Source organism: Gallinula chloropus (genome assembly GCF_964237585.1).
Source record: "Gallinula chloropus genome assembly, chromosome: 1".
NCBI lineage: Eukaryota > Metazoa > Chordata > Aves > Gruiformes > Rallidae > Gallinula > Gallinula chloropus.
In genome coordinates, this window is record NC_140085.1 from 119,669,111 (window position 1) to 119,694,047 (window position 24,937).

At 44.4% G+C, this 24,937-nt stretch overlaps 1 protein-coding gene across 3 annotated transcripts in view; it reads left to right on the forward strand.

Moving 5' to 3' along the window:
* Nucleotides 1-24,937, forward strand: part of AGPAT3 (1-acylglycerol-3-phosphate O-acyltransferase 3) — a 92,283-nt gene that overhangs the window by 53,806 nt on the left and 13,540 nt on the right. For 2 of the 3 annotated variants that reach the window (XM_084270062.1, XM_084270063.1), the window contains one exon: nucleotides 23,063-23,289. In XM_084270062.1, coding sequence (XP_084126188.1) covers nucleotides 23,112-23,289 — 178 coding nt within the window. In that variant the 5' untranslated portion in view covers nucleotides 23,063-23,111. Of the gene's footprint in view, nucleotides 1-23,062; nucleotides 23,290-24,275; nucleotides 24,390-24,937 lie in introns of those variants that run through there. The other variant, XM_084270064.1, reaches the window with a different exon arrangement.

Sequence of the window (24,937 nt, forward strand, 5' to 3'; positions counted from 1 at the left end):
CTGTGAGTCCAATTATAGGGCAGCCGAGGGTTTAAGAGGAGCTAACAGCATGCTGTAGGTTTCTGTAGTGCTGCTGCTAAAGTTTGGACACAAAATGGGAACATGGGGTGGGGGGGTTGGATTTTGTTTCTTCTTGTTTCTCTCTGAATGCTTAGCAGGTGAGGATCAGTTACAAGGGTGAAAACTGTAACGGTGCAAAGGGATGTGTTGGTGTAATGGTAGGTGAAAGGGAATCTCGCTTGTCGGTTTTATCTGTTGCACCCCTGTGTGGCCTCAAGTCTCTTTATCTGGCCTGTCCAGTTTATGGTGCAGAAGAGCCAGACAGGTCCCTGAGCCTGAATCACATCAGTTGCACCCTCTTTCTGCTGGCTGCGTAGGCTTTAACCACTGCCGCCTTACTGCTTTCCTCTCCAGGCTCCTGTATCTCCTCTTTGTTACCCAAGATGCTGGACTGTGTCTCAGCCTTCCCTAAATCCCTAAATTTGGAGCAAAGAGAAGGAAAATACTATCATCTTTAGTCGGGTAGGGCTCTTCTCCAACACCCACACAGGAAGCATAAGGGCAGTGGAGGCCCAAGTCCCTCTCTGAGCAAAGCACACGGGAGCTTTGCTCAGAGAGGGACTCTCCAGCCCTGGCTGGCTGCTGATTCACGTTCTTTAGTCTGTGCGGTGTAGAGATGTCCCTCTGTCGCTCCGCTAATGTGAGCGGTCCTCCTGCTGCGCAAGGACTGCGCTCTGTGTGCTGACCAAACCCTTTCTCTGCCATGATGCTCTCTCAAACCTTCTGTTTGCTCTTCATGGGGAAGCGACAGGCTTTGGTGGGGTAGGAGGTTTCTTTGTGATAAAATCTGGATTTTGTTAAAATCCTTAGTTGGGTCTTAAAAAAGCATCAGTCGGCAGTGCTGAACATCCGTACCTCGCCATGTGAGCAAATCCAGTTGATTGTAGCCTGGTAATTTGCTGTAAGAAGCTTACTGGATTAGGGCAAAAGCTTGGTTTGTCAGCAACACCACCTGACAGTAGTATTTATTGAGAAGTATTACCTATTTTAAATATTAGTCAACTTATGCCCCTATCACACCTTCATTCTTGAAGTAAGAGGGGCTTTTCTTCCTGCAGCTTACGGAGCCACGTAATGGAGAGGACACCCAGGTGTCTCTTTCCTGCTGCTGAGCAGGCAGGTTTAGTAGCTGCAGCGCTTCCAGATTTACCTCGATGTGCTTTTGTCATCATAATCCCTCCTCCATGTCAAGACTGATTTGCTTTCCTAGCAGAGACTCGCACCGTCCACTTTTTGCTGTTCCGTTTCTCGCCCTTGTTTTGGTTTAACTGATCAATAACCCGTTGGGAAGATGTTGGTGAACCAGTCGGGTATATGTCTGCTAGCTGGAATCTGTGCTACGCTCATTGCCCTGGCTTTAGCCTATTACTTGTATTGGTAAGTATTGCGCTGCGGCTGTGGCTTGTCCTTTACAGTGTTTCTTGGGGTGGGCTGGGGGGTGATGGTCCTTTGGAAGTGCTCTTGGAGGCTGATGTGCCAAGTAGGGTGTAGCCAGGGGCAGATACCTTCCTATCAATCATGCCAGTACCCTCTTAACTGTTGTGGGACTTGAGTTGTTTGGGTTTTTATGTTCAGTGGAGAGCATAGTAACTAAGGATGCTGCAGCATGCGTTGGGTAAGATGGCGATTGTGGCTTTCTAGTTTGTTGTGAAAGCATTTTTAAACTTCTGTCTCTCTTACTTCGTACATTAGTTTAGCGTTTCCATGGCTGTCTCTCTTGGCATACAACTTGGAAATTAGGCTATGACAGGCTCACAACGCATTGGGGTGTTTGTGGGACCTGTCTCTTCAGCCAGTGTTTCAGGCAGGTGCAAATTAAGGACTGCTGTCGTTTTTCCTTCCATCAGGAGCTCATTCAGCAGGTTACTTCCCCTTGGGGGGTGTGAGCTGGGGACCAGGAGGATGGTGGCATGGAGCGGTGGGGTAGGATTTTTGCTGTGCTGGAGCAGCACATGGTGATGGACCTGTGTGGGTTTGGGAGAGGCAGGAGCAGTGCAGGACTGCCCTAGATTTCTAGGCTGGATTCATTTCTACGTGTCTCTACATATGTCCAAGACTTCCAGCCAAAAGAAATCTTGGAACTTCTTAGTGCTGGAGCAGATAGCAACTTTCAGAAACCCGAGTGCAATCTGTTGACTAGGTTTAGTGGAAAAATTGCATGTCGTTTCAACTGTAAAAGGAAAAGCCTGCTGGAGTTGTAATTAATATGGGTGCAATTGGAAGACTTTCCACGGGGTGTGATGTTGCTGAGAACAAGTCTCCAGCGTAATGTGTGGGTTCTTTTGTTTGTTTGTTTTACAAGGCGATGAAGAGACAAACAAATGAAAATCTGTGGGGTGATCCTACTGGCTTTGTTTTTGCCAAGTGCTTCCTCCAGGCAGTTATGCTTCCGCGATACACAAGCCTGCAATCCTCTGTGTGTGTTTGCACACACGTCCAATATTAATGAGTCTGTCTGCGCTTAAAGCTTGACTGTGACTCTCTGCAGATGTGTATGCTTTCAGCTATACAGTGTGGCAGGGCAAATTAGAAAGGCTGGTGATCACACCCATTTTAGTCTTTAAAATGTTCAAGAAAAGAGGACATATGTAAGTGGCTTTACAGTTTTAATGTTAATAACCAGGAAATGTAGAGCTTAAGGATGTTAACAGCTGTCTTGCTAAGTGGTGGCTTGTTGTTTGGGTTTTTTTTTTACCAGAGAAGGTACATGTGGTAGGTATCTACACAAACACAGTAGTTCATTAATTCTGCATGCCTTGACTCAGTATTGGGGTGTAGTATGTGCATCTGATATCAGTTATACTTTTGTATTGATACAAATATAAAATTCTGTCTGTTATGCATTGGTGTAGCCTGCACATGTCTCTCTTGTGATTCCTTTTTTTTTGACCCCTATTTTGTCCACTGTTTAAAATTCTTGACTTGAATCCAGGTCAGATCTAGTTTGCAGGAGAGATTACAATTCTGCACACAGCAGGAATTAACTGGTATTAGGTCAGATCCTCTTCTTCAACAATCTCAAGGTTCAGGAGAAAATTAATGACATCATCTATTTGTGAAAGGAAAGCTCATTCAAACCTCTCTGATTAGATATGGATGAGTCCTAACACGAGTAACTCTGCTTTTTTGGCTCTGTTGGTTTGTGTGTTTTTAACTCTCTAATTTGCTGATGCTTGAGGAAAGCTGACTTTGATAAATATTTTAGTTTCTTTTTTTAACATAAGTCTGATCCATAGGAAGTAACTAGAAAGGTTAATTTACTTGTTTTCCTTTTTGAAAAGTTTCTTGTTTGGTTTTTTAATGTGTTAGTTTGGCTGCTGCAATTCCCTTAGAATATCTTCAGACAGAGCTGGAGTGATTAAGATCAGAGATCATCAGTTCAGCAGCAAATCAACTTTGCATATTGAGAGATTAACCCGGTTTTTCTGTAATTCCATCTGTGGTCTTTTGCTTCTCCTGGATTGGAGCACCCTTATTAGCTTGCTGGACAGGATGTATTTTGGTCACCTTCTGGGCTAAATTTAGTTTGTGCTCGCCAAGAAATTTGTCTAAGGAAGCAAAGGGTCTTTGTTCCTCTGGGATTTATGTGGCACCCTCAGGCCTGGGTTTGGCTCCCTTGCTGCGTGTCTGATGTAAGAACGCCACTGACCTCAGAAACAACCTGGGAAATCCAGCAGGCCCCCTCCCCTAAAGAAAAAAAAACAAACCCAACATAGCTTAGATACATAAAAGTTGGTGCTTAGGCTGCAATGAACAGTGTGCAAGGGACCACCAGGGTAACAGCCTCCTTAAGTTGCAGGCAGCTGCACAGGCAATAGTCCAGAGGGCTCACAAGTGTCAGCCCACTTACATCTCCACACATCCGCTCGTTCTGCTGTCAGGTATGAAAACCTTGCAAGATACACGTTGGAAATACAGTCTATACACAGGCTCTGTAACCATTGGTGCAAAGCTAATATCCACAGAAGTTCTAAGAGCACGAGATGTCATATCTTCTTCTTTGGTCAGTTGTTACTGCCACAGGGAGTTTGTTGGGTTGAAGTTTCCCTGCAACATGAGACCCTGAAAGAATGGTCCTTTTTCGCCAATCAACAAATCACTTCATGTGTAAATAATGGATTTAGCATTCTGTGCATGCTTTTCCTCACTTAATGTATAGGATAAGTTCATAAGAATCCTCTGCTCTAACTTTTTGTGGTTTTTAATTGACCCACTCCAAGCTACATGCCTTTTCCTTTCTTTTTTCCCTGTTGCCAAATCTGTCATCAAAGTTATGTTTTCAGCTTCTGGCCACCAAAGGAGACCAAAATACTAACATGGATTTAGTTTGATTAATTGGTGTACTACTTATAACAACTTCAGGTAATTTAACTCAATGATTTTACCACGTTCCTAGCCTTGCCTTGCAGCTGAGCAATGTGTCAAAACACCTGAACTTCCCATGAGTGTTCTGGTTTCATTAATGCACTTCTCAAAGACAGGGCAGAATATTTCCGATGACAGAGTTTTGGCTACTTTAATTTGTATTGCAATAGTTTTTAGTGGTTTTTGAGAGAGGGGAGGCATATGCTACCCTTACAGGCATATTCATATAGATTTAATGAGCCATATAATTTCACTACCTATTCATTTTATTTGCTTATTGACTGTAACTGTCTTTGCTGTTCTCAGTTTCAGGTGTCTATCTTCATTTTCCACTTGGACTTTGTTGTATTTTTAGAGTAAAATGTGTTATTTTAGGCAGAATAACCTGGAAGTTTTTATCAGCTGCCGGAGTGATTTGCACACTGTGGGAGCAGGTAGTTTCCCTGTGGATGGGGAGGCCAGTGCTGCTGATCTCTGGAGATGGTTAAATGGTCTGGGAACTACTGCAGTTTAAGCACTGAACTGGTCAAAAATGAACTTTAAGCTTTGCTCCTGTCAAATTAGTGGGTTTGTGTTTTTCTTCAGAGACGAGCACAGGAAAAGCAGCTGCCTGTTGAAATCCTTCTGTTTTAAAAGAAGGATTGACATCTGAGGGAGATAAATAGGCAAAAATAAGCAGCCAGGTCATGCGTTAGGGTTCCTGCACCTGACATTCCCTGTCAGGCCTGTGGAGTGCAAGTGTCTGCGCCGCCATTAATGGAGGCTGAGGAAGAACAGGCCCGAGCCTGGTAGAGAAGCTCAGTTTCCTGAGTGCAGCTGTACAGATTATAACTCAACATGCAAAGTGAGACATGATACATTTCTATGTAGTGTCTATTAGCTGTGGATAATGTGCCTGCAATCTATGGAATGCTGTGCTTGAAATATCACCACATTTGTGTCAAAGCCACTCTACGTTCTGCTGCTTTATTTAGGCAGCTTAAACTGACGCACTGAGAAGATGGGTGTCCTACATTGACTGGTAGTTGTCTATGAGATAAGTGCCTAGAGATTAAAACAGCCAGTGTCTTTCTAACACACCTGTAGCATCAAGCCATGCGGTTTTAAGAGCATGTTCAAATAAATCAGGAGTTTGCAGAGAGCTTGAAGCTATGACCAGTGATCTTAGTGTAGATTTTGGGGGGTTGTTTCTGTGCTGTGGCTGCTGTTTGTAAAGCTGCAAGTATGGAAGTCTTGAATATCTAAAAACTCATTTCCCACAGAATTTCATGCCCACGTGCATAAACCATAAGTTTATCCAGGCTAATGTAGTGCTGCTGTATATTTAAATTTGATGAGGTTGAGCTTGGCAGATATTCAGCCTGCTTCACTATGGAAATAAAACTTAGTGTTGTGCTATTCAAATACATTTATCTCTGTCCCTTTCCTCAGTGACATGTTTTGAGACCATTGAGGGGTTTCCAGCCATGCTTGGCTGGCAGGTGGCAGCAAGGGTGTCTCCAAAATAACTGGAATCCAAGTCTCATGGAGGTAGCTGGGGAGAGGAGGCTGCTAAAAACCTTAGGGAAATGTTATGACATAAAGCTGGGTATTCACTGATATCCAGGTCTCTACACAAATGTGAGCTTGTAAAAGCATCAGTCTGCCCTACAATACAAGTTTGTAGGGAACTAGGCTTTTGGAAGTACATGCTAAATTCCTTTGTTTGGCAGGCTGTTTCCTAACGATGAGTAGCTGGTTACTTAAACTCTTCTCTAAAACCAGATTAATCATTGCATATTAACAAAATTGAGATTCCTATCTATTGGTCAGGGTTGGAGTTTAGGAAAACCATGAGATGTTGAAGGCTGGAGGAAAGCCTGGAAGAGCAGATGTCAACGCTCCACAGTCTGTTTGGGGTTTTTTTGTGTTTAACACCTGAATAAGAGTCAAGTTGACCTCAGGGATTTGGCAGATGATGCCCATTGCAGTGGTTCCTCTGCCACAGACCTCTAGTCTGGAGATGGAGGCACTGTTCCTATTTCACTGAGGATGTGCAACAGTGCAGCTCCCCAGACACTTGCTGCTTAGTGGCTGATTTTTGGATGCCCTTTGCAAACACATGATGTCATATTGTGATACAAAAGCGATGACTTAACACTCTGAAATGTGGAAATACAGTGAGAGAGATGCATCGTTTTAATGCTAGCGAAGAGATTAAGAGTGGCAAAACAAACGCTCTAAGTAGTACTTAAACTTGGATCTGTCTTAAGCAGGATGAGCTTGCTTTAAAACAAATCTTAGATTTGCAGAGCCCGTAGAGGAAGAACTGTGGCTGTGTTACCTGATAGGCACATCTATACTGCAGCCGTGATGTGGTTCAATTTCAAGGAGGGGTGAAATGCTTGTAAGAGTAGCCATGGCAACAGAAGCTCACTGCAGGCTGCAAAAACCACCTGGGAAGTCGAGTGAAAACTCAGGCAGTTTGGACTTAATTATTAGTGCTCAAAGTGCATTGCCTGCCTTCCTGTAGAGCTCACTTGGTGACATTTCAGATGGAAAGAGGTCTCCAAATGGTTTCCCATGGTCAAATGTGAGGTCTCAGCATCCCCTTTTTCTATTGAGATTGTAACTGAGGACTTGTAATTTTACAAGCATTGATTATAAAAATAATTTTTAAAATACAGAAGAATATAGTTGGGTGGGGCCTCTGGAACATGCTGTTTGAGTTTGAGGTGGCTTGCAGTGGGACTTATTTCACAGATAGATTGGGTTGCGCAGGGCTTTGTCCAGATGGGGTTTGAAAATGTCCATGGATGCAGCTTCATTGGCCTCTCTGGGTAACTTGTTCCAGTGCTGAACCACTGTATGTATGCTGTTAATGCAGCTAGTATTAATGCAAACTGATGTCTTCTTTTAATGACTGGAAAAAAAGAAAGGATACCTTGATGAGGAGTAAGCTTTGCTGTTAATTGCTTTCAGACTGAGTTCTGGGAATATGAAGGTCTGTTGTGTGTGAGAAATTTTTTACCTTCCCAATGTTTGTGTTTGAACTTTTTTAGTTAGACCCTTGTGAGCTGTCAGTGGTGGGACCGTGTGCCATGGCAGGACTTGGGCCCCTAGTACAGAGAGTATGTTAGCAGTGGCTGCCCTGTATGTGCCCAGCGTGCTGATTCCAGGCTGGATCCAGTCCTGTCTCCTCTCCCTTTGCACTTGGCTGTGTTTGGGCAGTGCAGTCAGACAGATGGTGAACGGGCCAGAGGAGCTGTGTCGGTGGTCGGGCTATGTGATGTGACAACCCAGGATGGCTTCATACCAAGGCCAAGAATTCTATACAAAATTTTGGCAACTGAGATGCATTGGTTCACCCCCAAAGGTGAATGATAGGTCACTTTTCCTGGAGGCCGCTTCTTGAGACAGGCCAGTTCACTATGCAAAGCAAACATCTGAAGTTTAATGGCCTTGAAACCAATGTAAATCTGGAAGCAGCTTGTAGATTTTCTTTGTTGATGGTCTTTTTGCCTGGAAAAGAGAGACTCAAACCATTTTCAGGTGTCCATGGTTTAGCCTTGTCTATGTGAAGAGCTGATCTCATTCTCTGTTAGGAGTCTGCCAGAGAAAAAGACACTATCAGCAGCTGGGTCACTCTCCTCCTCCCACTTGTCCTGTAGTCTGAAATACATGTATGTTCATGGTAGTTATACAAAGGTCCCTGACACAAATGTATTCTGTTTGCTTTTGCATGGTCCAATTTACTTATAAAACCAGAAGGTGAAAGCAAAATTTTGAGATCTGTAGCATAAAGTGCTCGCAGGAACTGTCATCCAGGGGAAGATGGAGGAGACTAATTGGCTCTGTACGCTGGAGTAGGTAAGATAATAAAAATGCCATCAGAGTGTAGGTATCAAGAATGTGTTATAGCAGAGGTCAGGGAGAAGCTTTGCAGAGAAAACTAACTAGAAATGATAGTATGAAACATCAGGGAAAAAATATTTTCCTTAAAATATTATAGCCCTTGTTCAATTTTTTTTTTTTAGCAGAAAACACAACTGAGGAAGTGGCTTGTAATGACAGAAAATTGATGGGAACTTGAGTTCTTGGGAAGTTGGTGTAAAAATAAATCTCACTATTGCGTGTCTTGTGTTCAGGAATAGCATCCAATGCACTTCACCGAACAGACCGTCTCCCCACTTGGAACACGCATTGCTGTGGCCAGGGGAGACTCGGAAACAAAACCTCTGTTGTTCTCAGGAGATCAATAACAGAAGCTACGCTGCTGAAAATAGGCTTTTTTGTGGAGAAGGAGACAAGCTAAGTCGGGGATACGTTCACTGTCTTGTTGATGTGTCTGAGTTTTTGGATGGACCAGCGATTGCTTTGCTTGTCTGCTGGTAGCGGATCTGGGGGAAGGAGGCTCATGCGTAGGGGCAGGGCTGAAGAGAGCTGCACCGGTGTGACGTGTGGCTGTGGCTTCCTTCCTGCGCCCAGCCAGTTAGGGAACAAACAGCTGAGCTTAGGGGCTTTTTTTTTCCCTGGCAATTAATAAGCTCCTCCTGCCTGAGGAGGTGTTGTAGTGGTGACATTAACAACACCTCCATGACATGGTAGTGGCTATCGAATGGATGTCGGAACACCAGATTGTCATTTTTATTATGTGGATTTGCCAAGTAGGGGGGGAAATTAAAAGCAATAAGGATTTCTTTGGATATATAAATAACTCTTGTAGTTGCACGTAGCGAGCAGAGGGAAATAACACACTAAATATACTGGCATGGAGGTGGAGAGTGATGGGTGGAAGACTTGTTCATGTTGTGATTTCAAACATTATGGGTTGAAGAGGGGAGCATGGTCTGGCAGTGGTGATCCCTGCTCCCCTGTGCTGCTTTGTTCCCATACACCCCCTTAATCTCTCAGCTCTTCAGCTGTCAGTGTTTCAAGGCTGCTTTCTTCCCCTTCCTCTTACCTACCTGAGCACTTGCAAGACAGGTTTGGGCATCCTCTCTGCCCTTGGCTCTGCAGGGATGCAGGGAAGCTGTTGTTTTGAGGGAGGTTTGTGCTCACTCTGTGTAGTTCTTGGACTGTACTTACTGTTGACCTCAGTAGTGGCAGTCCCCATGTGCCAGGTTTGGTGTTTTGCAGTTGCATGGCTCCCTTTGGAAAATGTCCTTCCATTCAGGGGAGCGAATCCAAGGGACAGCTGGGCACAGTGACTTTTTGTCATTGAAGAAACTGCACACTGACCTGACAACAGTCTTTTCTGAATTACGCCTATTACAAAATGTTTAACTTGCACTTCTTTAGACCCTTTGTTGTTCTTTGAAAGTGCTGGATTAATGGTGTTATGAAATTTATTTTATCTAGAAAAATGTCTTAATATTTTAAAGAAGCCATTGTGACTTACTGCTTTGTTGTCTGCCACTTCAGCGAGCTGCTGGCTGGCTAACACTCTCGCCACTTGCTGTCAGTGAACATCCCTTTTCAGTGAGGAGGTTCAGTAATATTTAGCAATTTAGGAGTTGTACACATCAGAGCAGGTGATTCAGGAAAGGTGCTCCAGCCAGTCTTCTGCCAAACTGTAAATACCTGCATCAAAATACAGAAATACTGAGGTTTATCAATTAAATAGTTGGATGTTAACTCATCATTTTGGGTTTGTTTTTTTTTAAAAAGACACTTTTTAAACCAGATTAAACTTGAGAGTTTGGGAGCTAATGAGAGACTGATTTAGCAGATACAGAGCAGATGTTAATCTCAAGATAGCGAGTAGTAATCAGGGTGATGCCAAACCATCTAAGTGTAACCAAATTATCTAAATATGACCAAACCATGTTTCATGGTACCAGTTGTAATTGTAGTAGCTTCAGATTTTTGCATTCATAAAAATGTTTTTTTCATTTGTGCAGACACACTGTCTGGTTTAATAACCTCAGAAAGAATGAGAGGCTTTGGAGGGATATTGAATTACTCTGAAAACCCACTATTGACATTATTTTCACTAAAGAGAGTGGCCACAGCCAGAACACGTTCACTTTATGAACAGAAGTCTACTATAAGGGGAAAAACTAAGATGTAAGTACCAGGGAAAGTCTGGCCCCATGTAAAATTCAGAGACCTCATTTCCTCCCACCTGTTTTTTATTTGGAGATTGCAAGTGGCGCTTTTCTCTTTTTTTTTCAGCTCCCAGTTGGGTTTTCGGCTTTGAATGAGCCAGTCGAAACAAACCAGCCTGGCTACATCTAGTAGCTGTATCAAAACCAAAAGTGATTAGGGCAAAAAGTCTTTCTTTGCAAGAGGAATTGAAAATGCTTATGTTTGAGGGGGAAGTGTCAGTATCAGCATTTTCTCCATGGGAAAGACTGAAAACAATAGCACTGCTAGATGCAGGATGTGATTTCTTGGTGGTTAAATGTTGACTTGACCTTCAGTCAGGTGGGGCAAGATTCTGCCAGTGCCATTGTTGTTCAGCTCTATTGAGTATTCACTGAGACAGCTTACAGCTTCAGCTATTTCTGTGGTTAATTAGGTGTTTGTAATAGAGCAAGTTTTGGTCTTAGTCTTCTTTCATAATTTTAAGCTACTGGGATGTGTTTAATTGGATCTTATTATTACTGTTGTTTTTAACTCAAACTAAAACCCTGGCTTTTGTTTCTGTCTCACAATATGTAGGTATGTTCTTGTATTTGCCCATCTTCACATAAACCGGAGGGGGAGTTTGAAGGGTGAGGCTGGGGCCAGCTGGGGTGCAAGGTGTGCTTCTGCGCTTTGTCCCCTGCTCTGTGAACCCCTCCTGGCCCGCTGTAGCTGTGAGAACTGTGTCAGCACTCAGGATGGGCACTGCAGCAGTGTCCCCCCAATATTCAAGGTGTTTGTGAAGCAGTGACAGTAACCTGCAGAGAGAACCAAAGTAGGAGAAACCAAAGATCTGTCACAGATATGTTTTCTGGAGCCTTTGTGAAATTGAATGGAAGGTGAGAATTGATTCCACACCAGTTAAGAACTGGAAAGAATTACTTTTTGTCTGTCTCTTTTGGAAAGAGTATATGTAAGGTGTTCTCTTTAACTTCTGTGTTACTCTCTGTTTGATAATCCATGCCTTGGCTCAACTGGAAAAACTGAACTGGTGTCATTCACTTCTGTGGAGAGGGAGGAAACTTGATACTCTTGCCACGTGGCCTGAAAAAGGCGGATTCATCCTGCTGTCCGTATCCAAATTTTATCACATATCTGTGGGATCACAGATAATGCTGTAGAAATTGTAGGTGTGTGAAGGGCACTGGGATGGAATAAATAATATGCTGCCTTGAGAAGAGCATTGATTATGGCCACCTCAGCCTTTTGATGTTAGTTGTAAATGGTGGAGTCTCCTGGCTTCCACTTCCCACCCTTTCTCTGATCATAATGCTACTTTTCTACAGGCCATTTCTTTCCAATGCCAATATAATGGGTTATAATTCCTGAAAATTGCTGGTGTGTCCTGGCCATTTTCTCTATATAATTTTTATATTTATAAAATTATATAGGTTATATGTGATTATTATTGATATATATGTATATAGAAACTTATTTTCAAAACCAGACCTATGTGGAATTTTGCCCTACCATACTGAGACCTGCTGGTAGCTGAGGAGCGGTGTTTGGAGATGTGCTGTGTCGGCGTAGTGCTAACCCACCAAATGTTGAAGGCTTCCAGAGCAACCACAGCATGAGCCATAAAGCTGGCTAAAACAAGTTATCCCCTCCACCCCCCGTTCCCCCTGCCTTTACCAAGTTTACTTGATAAACTCATAGGCTTTAAAGAACAAAATTAAAGCATGTTGCTTCCTGCTCCCCTGCCCAGAGCTCTGGGGTTCTGTATCATGGGGAGCTCAGCTCCTCCTGAGACTTAAAAGAAGCCATAGGGTGTTAGAACAGATCTCTATGGTCAGTGTGTGGGCTGTTGCCCCACTCTGTCTGCCCCCCACTTTAGCCAGCTGAGGCACAAACTGGTAAGTCACAGCCTGGGCAGCAGCAGAGACCATAAACAACCCTAGTGGGCAATCGACAGGTGTCTGTGGGGCGTGCTTTGCATCTGCAAAATGCCAAAGCTCAGTGTTACCGTTAAGGAAGAGATTTCCCATGCATGCAGCGTACCTGTGGGAGTAGGTCTGAAGCGTGCAGATACTGTGGTTATCAGAGGTTTGTTGTCTTGTTTTTCATGATGAGCATTTGAAACTGCTTAAGTGCCCTGTGGTGCTGGTGGTGGTTTCGTTCCTTGCAAGCACAAGGGTTAAATGGTGGGGGAGCTCCTGCTGGGCTGTGCAGTACCGTCCATCTAGCTGTTGGCTCTCTCAAGTGTCTGTTCCCTTGCATATGGGGGTAAAGAGATGCAGCATGTTTACTTCAGGTGCCCCTGAAGTCCTCTCTTAGACATTGATGAGCATTCTGGGCTAGGATGGAAAGGGATCATTTAGCACTGAGAGCATCCTGGTGCTGCTTGGCAGGTATTGCGTCCCATCATCTGCCACAATTGAAACTGGGCAGGACACTCTCCTGTTGCACTCAGAGTGGTTAGCAGGACAGAAAGTCCTTGGCTGCCCTTTAGAGAACTAGTCTAGACCTGTTAGACCTGCTGGAGTGTGCTGAGTTCTCCAAGAGCTTCTCCCAACCTGCTTTTGCTCTCAAAACCTGGGCAAGCTGGAAACCTGACAATGTTTTTCCGGAATTGGGGTGGGTGTACAAACTGAACACCAGGTGTGCAGGCAGCGCTGCTAATGCTGCGCGCAATGGCTGAATGAGATGAACTCTCTGTGGTGAGCTGTGGGGCTCTTGCATGGGTTTGGGAAGTTGCTGGCACGTGTAATGTAAAGAGGAGGGTAACGTGAGGGAAGGAATGGGGAACTGGAGGGCTAGCATGGATTAGCACCCTGCTTCTCTCTTGAGGGATTTTAATCTGAAGTGGTGAAAGGGGGAGAATAGCTACCCCCAAACAAACAGCAAGGGTGAGAGGAGGTTTACAAGCTCCCAAGAGAAGAAGCAAGACTGGGAGAAGGTGTTTGACAGCCTTTTCTGAGTGAGTCACACATAACTGTCTGTCTGGGGCCACAAGGAATTTGCCAAACTGGATAATTGTTCCTATTTATTCCTTAAAATGTACAGAATATGACAATGTTCTAACTTGTGTGTTTTGGCGTAAAATGTTTTGCTGGTGGGCTGGTATTTTCCCCTGCTTTTATTCCCTTTTTCTTTTAAATTGCACTCCTGCTTATCTTCTCCCCTTCTGTGTAAGAGCCAGGTTCAGCCCTGCTGTGTCTTGCTGTGCCAACAAGCTGGTGGGAATGTGGCTACTCTTGCGCCAGGTCCATGGCTCATGTCTCTGTGTGGCTGTGTCAGGGAGGTGGTGGTTGGGAGATTGGCAGGCAAACGCAGTCTTCTCTAGCCCCCAGGAAGAGTGGTCAGCACTGGAGAAGGGTGTGGGGGACACGCTTCCTTCTCCCCCTCTCCCCATTGTGCTCTTGGGTTACTAGGACGTTTCAGTGGGGAAGCACGTGCGTTAAAACATGTACATTAGCTTGCAGTTTAGCTGTGCAAGGCTTCCTCAAGTGCAATTTCTTTTTGGTTCAGGCGACCAGAATTGAAAAGCTCTTCTTTTTCACCCCTAACTGTTGAATTTTCTCTTTTCCATTAAAGATGAAACTGTGAGTAATGTGTGTCTATCTGCCTTTCGTTTTCAAAATTAGGCTAATTGTCTGCCATGTAGATCAAGATGAGTTATGTGTGTGGTTTTGTCCTCTTGATAGCAAGCAAGCCATAGAAAGAGCTTGATTTCAAATGCTTTGGAGTGTGGTAAATCTTTGTAATTAATAATACTCAGGTTTAGGGCAAGGTTTATTAAAGTTGAGTTCTACAAGGACTCTCCCAAATATCTGTAAATATGCATAGAGCCACAAACCCCATCTGTATTTGAGAAATGAGGCAAACTTGCAGAACTTGCAAATTAGTATCTAATCTAAATTTAATATGCAATTAAGGTTTTGTAATTATAGCTTTAGGGAGAATTAACTTTACGTGTTGTTTATACTGAAGCAGAAGTGCCAGGCTGCAGACCGAAAGATGACAAAAGGGGGGGCTGTGTCTAGGGGGGAGAAACCACAGAAGCACCTACAAGCCGTTGTAAATGACATACTACAATAGAAGCTATCTGAAGTTTTCTAAGCCATAAAGCAGTATTTGTGGTCCTGAAATAAAAGCAAGTTACACGGATGGGCACCCAGGTTTTGAAGAAGCGGAGCTCCATCACTGGAAAGCTGGAAGGAGAATCCTGTGGTGCCTCGGCAGTGCAGAGTTCCGTGGAAGAAAACGATGTGGGCCTAGTTCAGCCAGTCAACCCTGACATCGGAATTGTCCGGCCTGGTTTCACCCAATGACCTCACGGCAGAATCTCCCTGGTTTCCCTGTTGTGAACAGAAAATCCTTATGAAAATACCATTGTTTTCTTCGTTGGTGCAGAGGCCCTCGCAGTGAGGGAGGTTTCTCAAGCAGTTCTGCTTCCCCGTGTTGGTTGCTTTGCAGCCGGCAGATTTCTAAGCCGGTGGGGATTCGTTTGGGTTATGGGATCCGTTTGCTTGAATAGAGGCTGAGCTGGCTGCATGTGTGTGTGCTGAGGAGAATTTGTGCACACTTGCTCTTTTTGCTTCTTTTTGTCTTTTTTTTTTCCTTTTTTTTTTTTTTTTTGGTATGTGCCCAGTAGGCTGAAAGGAAATGGTTGAAATTAAATTTGGAAAATAGCCATTTTAATATCGCAGCAACAAGTTAGAAACATATCATTTCATCTCTAGCAGAGGCATAAGCACAGCGCTTAATTTAGGGGGTGAGGAGGCTCAATCGTGTCAGTAACACTTCATTTAGGACAGGGAAGGGGGAAATCTGCCCCACAAGTGCAGCAATATGCATAGTGGCGGTGTGATTTAGCCTCAGGTGGCATCTAGGCACCGCATGGCTTCTTGTTCACTCCTCGTGCTGGCGGGATGGGGTGGAGAACCGGAAGTAAAAGGTAAAACTCATGGGTTGGGTTAAGGACAGTTCACTGGGACAGCAAAGAGAGAGGAAAATAACAACAGGACTTAAGAGTATACAAAGTGGGTGACACACAGGGCTCACTGGCCAAAACCTGATGCCCAGCCTGTCCCAAGCAGTGATTCGTCTTCCCTTACCAATGCACACCCTCCCCATATATACTGAGCGTGATGTTATGTGATATATGTACAGCTTGGGTCTGCTGTCCTGGCTGTGTCCCCTCCCAGCTTCTTGTGAAAATTAACTCTATCCTAACTGAAAACCACCCCTTACTCTATACCATCCTCGCTATGTGCACCCTCTGTGCTGCCAGTTTCCCTACTTCCATTGCTGTAAGCATTCCCATTTGCCACCAGCTGTGAGTCGGTATAGAGTTGGAGCACTGGATGTTTTTCTTGTTCAGCAATTCCTAAAGCCAGCTGGATGGCTTTCACCTCTGCAGACTGGTCTGACTGACCTTCTTCAGCAGCTTCAGAGACTTGAGTAAGACTTCACACAGCAGCCTTTCACCTCTCATGTTTTCCTACAGTACAGCTGGAATAGAGCAAAGCACTGGAAGAGGCTGTCCACAGAGGTTGTGGAGTTCGCTTCTCTGGAGACATTCAAAACTCACCTGGACTGTTCCTGTGTGACCAAATCTAGGTGATCCTGCTCTGGAAGGGGGTTGGACTAGATGATCTTTCAAGGTCCTTTCCAACCCCCACCACCCTCTGATTCTGTAAACAGGACCCATCAGTGAACAGGGTATATCATGTCTCGTTTTCTGGTATTTTGCGATATAGTGGGGCCTCTTCAGTGCGTATCACCACCTTCTCTGGTGACATTCTAAAATCTGTGCCTTCTGTCCAGTCTGTGATGACTTCCAGAATTCCTGGAGAGCTGTGGGTTCCTATTTGATTACTGTGGGATGAGTGCAACCCACTTACTCCACGTGGCATCAGTCGTATGATGTGTACATCAATCCCAGTGGGATAGGGAGGACAATCTGAAGAAAAGGGTAAAATCCATGGGTTGGGATAAGGACAGTTTACTGTGACAGCAAAGGGAGAGAGAGAAATAGCAATACTAAAAAGCTTACAAAGCAGGGGATACACTGTGCAATTTGCTCACTGTATGGAACCAACACCCAGCCTGTCTCTGCGCAGCAATCCCTCCGCCCTGATCAGCTGCTCCCCTTTTTTACTGAGCATGGTATCATGGAGTATGGAATACCCCTTTGGCTATTTGTGTCAGCTGTCCTGGCTGTGTCTCTCCCATCTTCTTGTGAAAACTAACTCTATCCCAGCCAAAAACCAGGGCAACTATCAAGAGCTGTTTTATCCCCTTCTGATTCCATCAAGATGTTTGTTTTTCTTTGCTTTACTTACATATTCTGTGGTCTGCTCTCTACGGAACACAAGTTAAACAATTGCTTATCTGGATTTATTCTTTTAGAGCATCCCATATCTTGATAGGAAGCTGCCCCACGTTTTAAAAGCAGGAAGGCTTACTAGGGCTGGACTCCTGGTAGGGTGTGGGCCTCTTAGGGATGCTCTTCATAGGATGGGAGGCGGGGGAGTGTTGTTGTGGCAGGGGATTCTCTGAGCACATAAAGGCCTCCCCACAGTGGGGCTGTGCCCTAGTGCAGCATTTGTGGGGTAAAGGTAAGATATTCTGTGGTCACCCCTCAGTAGGACTCACTGGTACACAGAAACTATTCATGTGTGCCTGTTACTCTGTAAGCTGTCATCTCTGAAACTTTACTTGGTAAACTTGCAGCCTTTAAAGAACAAAATTAAAGATTTATGGATTGGGAAAGGCATGAGCAGGGACTAGTGTTTCTGTTGAGGGTCTGTGGTCCTCAACGTGGTTGTCGTTGTTCTGAGAGACCATCATGCCCGGAGTTAATGCCTGCGCTTTAACTATGGTGGAAGAAAAAGAAATTACTTGTTTGGGACCTCTCATCCTGTATGCCTGTTAAATGACAGCGGATGTCAGAGTGATGTGCACAGCTTTTTTTTTCTCTTTCTTTCTTACCCTTGAAGCACTGGCTTCTTACTAGGATGACGAGTCAAGCGAAAGGCTTTCTGTTTGATGGAAATAGACTAATCGCATAAAGAAATCTGTACAGATACCCAGCCAAAGCTATTGATGCTAGTGGAAGTTTCTATGGTTTAATGGGCTTTAGATCAAGAACAGAATGATGACTGTATTTCGGACAGATAGTGGTGATAATCTTTTACTTTTGACCTTTTCTAGAAACTGCCTGTGGTGGTGTTTCAAAGCCAAGATTGACAATATATCAAGGAGTAAGTTCTCGTCTAATTTCGTGGTGGTAACTCAGTAACAACTTCTCCTTTTTGCGATCATATTCCCAGTTCTCACAACTCCAAAACAAATTTGCATCTTTGTGACCGAAGTTTTGCTTAAGGTCCTCTTCCATACACTTCAGTTTTAGAAATTCCTGACAAGTAGGACTTCTAATGAACTCTGAATCAGCCTTGCATTTTGCTGAGGGGTGTGCAGGGAAATTAGACCTATATTGTGTGAGAAACTAAGATAATCATCCTGTCATGCTTAGGTTTAAAAGGCAAGGTCTGTAGTAGACAGTTTGTAGTGCTGTGTGGGATGTGATTGAACAGTTGTCTATTTTTACAGCGTATCTGGAGAATCCTTAGTACAGGCTGTTCGAATGGATACCCAAACTGTTGTTATACCTTATTTCCTTTCATTTGCTTATCAGCTGTACTGACTCATGGCTGTTGATCGAAGCCATGTTTTCTAGCCTACTTAGACAGCTGTGGTTGCTGGTGATTCTTCCAAAACTGTGCTTCTAAAATAAATCAGGCCTGAGTGGAGGTTGCTTTTAGTGGTGCCATGGCAGAGTGGGCAGGAGACCTGAGTCACTTTTTTAAAGCCTGGTGTAAAGCTCTGGGTAAGTTCTCTGTCTGCTGGTTTTGTTTGGCTTCTACGTCACATGAGTCAGGCTCCCAAATTCCTCATCACAGATAGAGATGTCATACAGCGCTGGAAGTGGAAGACCACCGATTGCCTGCTTCCTTCCTGAATATTTTCCTATACTGGGGGTATTTGCTATGAATATATCGTTACACTTTTAAGAGCTGGATAGCCACCACGCTTTGTCTTTTAGCTAGAAGAATATTGCACATTCTGCAAGGAAAAAGTTATTTCTTAGAGGTAGCTGAGGGAATTACTTCTAAGCATTGACTGCAACTCATAAGATGACCAACATATTTGTGTGTGGTGTGTTCCAGAATTATCCAGAAAAATCACATGCTGCCCCTGTGGCAAGCTCCTGAGGGATGCTACAATAACCAGACTGGGACCTGTATTTCTATTTATCCACCAAACTGGTGTAGGTCACGGCATTGAAAACTTTCCTTCCCATCTCCACTTTGACTGTTGGGTAGCTTGTTACTGTTCTTGGATTTTCTGGTCTTGTAAGTGGAGGTGAGGGAAAGAGCTAGTGATTTTCATAGCTGCTTAAAAAAGAGAAGTAGCTTTAGGGTGTCGGTTAAATGTGGAGGCTAGAAGGTATACTGAAAATAGGTGTTTTCCTCCACTCCTGGCCTCTCCTGCTTGCACTTGACCTCTTCATACACACGAAACAGCTCATGGAACAGATAGTTTTTCATTTTCCTTGTATGTTTTCAGTGAACAGAGTCTGTAGATGAGGCGACTCTTGATGAGACATGGTCAGCAAAATGACTTTTTGTACTGCTGCTGACTTAAAACATTATTAGGCTTTTTTCATAGACAGGGTTTGCCAAGTCGATATAGACATCAAGGAGGCTTACAAAGCTCTAACTGAAAAAGTACAGTATTTTAAATTACAGTGGTAAAAGGTAGAATTCAGTATCATAAGGGTTTCATTCAGTTCCTCAACTAGCAAAAATGTTATGAGGCAGGTAAATTAACAGTATTCTGGGCAAGGGCAACGTATCTGGAGGCAAAGATGCCTGTAATTAGTTTCATAAGTGGAGATAAATACGGTTTAGTAGAGGAAAAGCGGCTGGAAAATGGCAATGGCAGGCTCAGGAAGACTGCAGGCAAAAGGCTAGGGATGTAACTCCTGGCTGCTGCAGTTTTTGTTGTTGTCAAACACATTAATTCTCACTGAGTTGGAATATTAGAATCAGTGAACCCGTTTCTAATTTCATGCTCATATTCACACAAACCTCATGAACTTCAGAGGAGTTGTACAGCAATAAATTAATTAAAACCCAGCGTTCAAACTGGAAATTAATTATGGAATGATTAATGGCTTAATTTTAAATTTTGAGTTCATAAATGACTCCATGTTTCATGAAATGGCTGTAGCCTGCTTAGTGGTGCACGTTGTGCATCTGGTTTTTCAACCTGATTTCTTAATGAAACGAGGCCGATGCCATCACGCTGTCTCTGTCGTTCTCCCTTCTTGTGGCTTTTGAACTCGGTGGCACATTCCAGCAACATTTAACAGAGAGGCAGAAGTCTTGAAGCAGTTCTACTTTGAATGTAGAAAGCTGGGTAAAGAAAAAAGGTTGTATTCCTGTAAAAATCAAATACCATTAAGTGAGGGATTGGCAGAAGGACACTGGCAATTTCTGTATCCAGCACTGAAACCACAGCGATCCAAATTTTCACTTGGATCCCTGTGTGTTTTAAGAGGAAGCAGAAGTAAACTGGCTGTGTTTCATGGAGCAGTTGGACCAGTGCTGGCCTCGAAAGGTGCCAGCGAGGAACCAGCTGTGCTTTGGCTGCTGTTCTCTTTACCCTGTAGCAACTCGTGGTCCCCAGGAGCAGAGGGGTGCGGTGAGCCCGGGCACGCGAGGCGGCTGGGCCGTGTCACGTCGTGTCGCTTGCCAGAGCCGCGCAGCTCTGCGGTGTCACCACAGCAAGACGTTGCCCTGTGTATGGGACACACAGGCACTGACACGCAACGAGGAATCCTGTTTTCCAGGAGTAGCGGAGCTGGAGAAGCAGCATGCTGCGGTGTCTCCAGCTTTCTGACTGATAAAAAGGGGTGCTGGGTCTGTAATACAGTGGTGTCCTTAACGTAAGGGACAAATACCAGAGTGCTCCTGACTCTGCTCAAAGTGAAGAGGCTGTGGAAGTGGAGCCAAACAATGTTATTTGAGGGTGATGCATTGCATTGCTGCTGTTCCTCGTGCCGTTTGTACGTGCTTTGGGCCTGCGTCTGGAAGGGGCCACGCTGTGCGTTGAAAGGCCCTAAGTGCTCAGCTAATGAGCGCGGTTGCCAGTCGTCACACACAGAATCACAGAGCTGTAGGGGTTGGAAGGGACCTTGAGAGCTCATCAGGTCCAACCCTCCTGCCAAAGCAGCTTCCTTAGGATATAGCAGGTTCCTTAGGACATTCCTTCCTTGCAATATCAAATTCATATTAAGAGTTCCCGCTTAGATTATACCTGCATTGCTTCAATTAAATACAAACCATAAGGTGTCAGCAAAGCTGCCTGCACACTGCTGTATGGAAGGCAAGTAGAGATTCAAGTAATACTTGTGTGGGGCAAGAGAGAAGGAAAGAGAGAAAGAGCTAGAACCTGTTCTTGGTTGTTTGAACTGTTTTGTGAGAGAAACCAGATGGAAAGTGACGCTGATCTTGGAAGTGAAGAATTTGGTGCTTAATGTTTGATGGTACTTAATACAATGTCTTCAAGAGCGTGCCAATGGAGAAGATAAATGAACTTATTGCTGTGTTAAGGAATCAAACACTGAATACTGTGGCTGCCTCCAGTATGTGTGAACGCTGGAGTGGTGTTTTGGCTGAATGAGACGTCTGTACCCTGCAGCCCTTTGGGGAGCAGAGAGGAAAGAGAGCTCCATTTGTTTCTTTTTAAACACAAGTCTCTGCTTCCCAATGGCTGTTCTTAAAATGGTTTATTTGTGGAAGAAGCGTTACTTCCATTCTTACAGGGGAGCATTGGGAGAATTTAGATTATTCATCCTACATTTTGATACCAGCTTTTTCCACTTGCTTTCCTTTCTGTGGTAATCACAACAGCAGCTCTATTTGAAACAGACCTTCCTTCATAATGTGCTTCTGAAGTGGGTAGATTATTAATGATGCAAATAGATTTTCATTGTGCAAAAGCTAGACGTTCTGTGCCTTGGAAGGCAGTACCTGGTTTGTAGAACAGAAAACATGCTTTCACAAGCAGAATTGCTGTTGAGCTTCCAAAATAGCCCCACACTGTAAACAGGTGGCAAATGAAAATGGTTTGGTTCCTCACAGCTGGCAGATACTTATTTTCAGGCATCGGGAACTTCTGTGTCACCTTTGGATGTTTGACTTGACAGAAGTACTGGTTACCGCCTACTGGTTGTTCTAGTCATTGGGAGAACTGGCAAAGACAGACAATATGTGGCTCGGGCAGAAAATCTGGGTCATGCTTTTGTTTTTCAGGTGAGATCTTGAGGCTGTGGTTTGACATTCTGGTTGGCCTGGTTGTAGGGCTTCTAATGCTCCACAGGTGAAAAAGGCCAGTGCCAGTTAATGCAGCGTTTGGAATGAACTCAGTCTGGTGGCTTGTTAAATACATTTTGTTGGGAATAAGTTTGTGCTGGTAGGATTTGTATTGGCTCAGGCTTGTCTAAGCTACAGTGACTTTCTTCTGATTCACCCGCCTTTCTGCACCTGATATAAATACAGCATGTGCTCCAGGTTAAGTGTGCCACATAATTCAGTGGAATTGAGATTCTGCACCGGAGCTCTTTCTGGCTTTATTTGTACTGCTCCATAGCCTAAGGTTTTTCTGTTGTTTTACTTCACACACACACTAACTGGCATATTTGATCGTGGAACTGTGTCTTGACAATGTAAATGTTACTAAATTGGGTCCAGCGTGTTGTTTGGATGTAGAAATAACCCATTTTCGTTTCCATGCCTTGGTGTTTGCCAGGCTGATGCTCTGTGTGATCAGCCCTGATCTTTTCATCCTCAAGTTCAGTGTAAGATGCAGAGCCTGGTGCCCAGACGGACTGCTGCACTCTCCTAGTCAAAGCAAAGGTGTAGCAAAGTGCCTGTAGCCCCCGGCAGCCCTCACTCAGTGCTTGTTCAGGAGAAGTGTGTACAGAGCGGTCGGTGGCTTTGAAGGCAGGCCAGGAAGGCATGGGTTCGCTTAGGGAGCTCCGGAGGCTGGGCATGCCATTTGTTGGGTGTGGGGGAGATGAGGCTCCCGTTAAAGGTCAGGGACAGCAATATGTGAAGGTATAGCAGCCACAGTGCAGCTTGTGTTCCGATCAGGGATCAGCTGCTGTGCTGTGAGTGCAGGGCTCTGTCTTCCTCACGGCATTTTAAGTCCTACTGTATGGTTTTTGTCTGAAGACAGGTGTGAGATTCACCTTCAGCAAACAGTAATCTTCCTAGCGGGCTGTAAATTGCAAATGGCAATTCCTTTCCTATTTTTGGAAATGATTTGCACCACCAGTTTAGTCCGTGAAGAGCTGAATGAGGCTGGCTGCTTGGAGAGCGGAGTGTTTATTGGGTTGGGCTCCTGTTGCTGAAGTTGCATGGGCTGTTTCGGGGCTCTCGCTTTGCCCTTCCTCAGGGCTCTTAAATCCCGCTCTCCATTTGATTATTGGATTCCTTCCTTTCTCTTTCAGGACGGTTATTCTGAGTGACGGCCCTTGCACGCGCTTCTGAGTGGTTATCATGGGCTTCATTGCCTTTCTGAAGACCCAGTTCATAGTTCACCTCCTCATTGGGTTCGTCTTTGTTGTGAGCGGACTGATCATTAACTTCATCCAGCTATGCACACTAGTCCTCTGGCCCGTCAACAAGCAGCTGTATCGCCGAGTAAACTGCCGCCTTGCCTACTCGCTCTGGAGCCGTGAGTATGCTCACAGGGGACCAGAGGGCTGGGGGTGGGGAAGGGACTGGGTCTGGTTTCTCTTCTTGCTAACAGGCACCTGAGAGAAAGGAGTGGTAAGTCAGATGTAGACTCTTTCAGAGCCGTTCAAAGCAGCCATCTTTTCTGAAATACTGGGAGAACATACAGAAGGCAAGGGACTGGTACATATTGTTGAGAAAATGCCAAGTAGAGCCCCTTCCACATCCCCATCCCCATCCCTGTCTTGACTGGTAGGAATTGCTGATTCTGTCTCATCACCATCTTCATCCAGCATCAGGGCGTGTGCTAAGCGATGGAGAAGGGGGAATTCACAGACACTGCTTCATGTATTGAGCGTGTGTGTGGTATTATCCACCTGGACTCTGTGATCTGCAGAGAAGGGTGCCTTAAAGTATCTAGTGTAGACTATAGCTGAACTGTGTGACACCTTCAGAGTCCTCTTACACTCTGCAGTGTCCACCTGTGACTCCAGCACCTCCTCTAGTGAACAATTTTTCATTCTTCTTTTGCTGTGAGATGGCTCTACCAGCGAGTGCAGCTGCTTTGCTCTCCTCTTTCAGACCTTTGCAAAACTTCATCCCTGTGGATGACTTTTTTTTTTCTTGCAGAGCTTATCAGGGGATTAGGTTTCTGAAATGAGTGTGTTGAAGGCTCCTTAGTCCAAATGTCACCTCCTTTCAGCAATGAATCATCTAATTTGTCTCCATTCTCCATCCCCTCCCAGGATGCATGGCCACTTACCTTAGTGCTCAGCTCAGCATCCAACTCCCACTTTGAGTAAATGAGTCACCTAAATGAGTACTTACAGTTGAGTGGTCCACTGACAGGCACCCACATTTCTCAAATCACTGATATGAAGTACTATCAACAAAAACTATCCAAAGTATCTAGTTCGGTTTCTTTTTAAGCTTCTTGTCCTTCCTGTGCTTTTTGTCCTATCTGTTGAGAATGTTGTCTGAGAAGCGAAGAAGAAAGGAAATCAATGAAGAGTGGCAGGCAAGCTGCCAGAAGAAAAGGTGTTGAATGGAAGAACTTACAGAAATAAACTTTAAAATTAGCTTGGTTGAAGGGGAGTGGGGGTATGTGGGATTTATTTTTTTGACTTGCTTGTAAGAAATATCTTAACTTGCTTTTAGTATTCTAGAATCTGATCTCATCCTGTAAACTACTGTTACACTGAAAACATGATCTGTTCCAAAAATAGGAGCTGCTTGTAGGTTCACACCCTGGACCTCTGCAAGTTAGCATAGTCCATGGAAAAATCACATTTTAAATGCTGTTATCTTAGGTCTTGTGTACACTGGAAATAACCTACGGTGCTGCTCAGGAAGGTTTGGAGAAGCGGAGCAGATAATTGGGTTCTGCCTAGGATAACCCCTCATATATAGCCTATTATAAATTAAATGATTGAGAAATTAAACTATAAAATTAATGTGTTACATGGGATTGTAGAGTGCTGATGGCCTTTAATGGAAGAGCTGACAGAATGTGCACTTCAGTTTTGATTTATGACGAGTTAAGTAAGCTGTGTAAATGCAGCAGTTCAGATGTTGCCATTCATACTGAAGTATATTTCATCACATGGAAACCTTCTGGCAGTGAACCTGTAGGATGGTTTCCTGTTCCA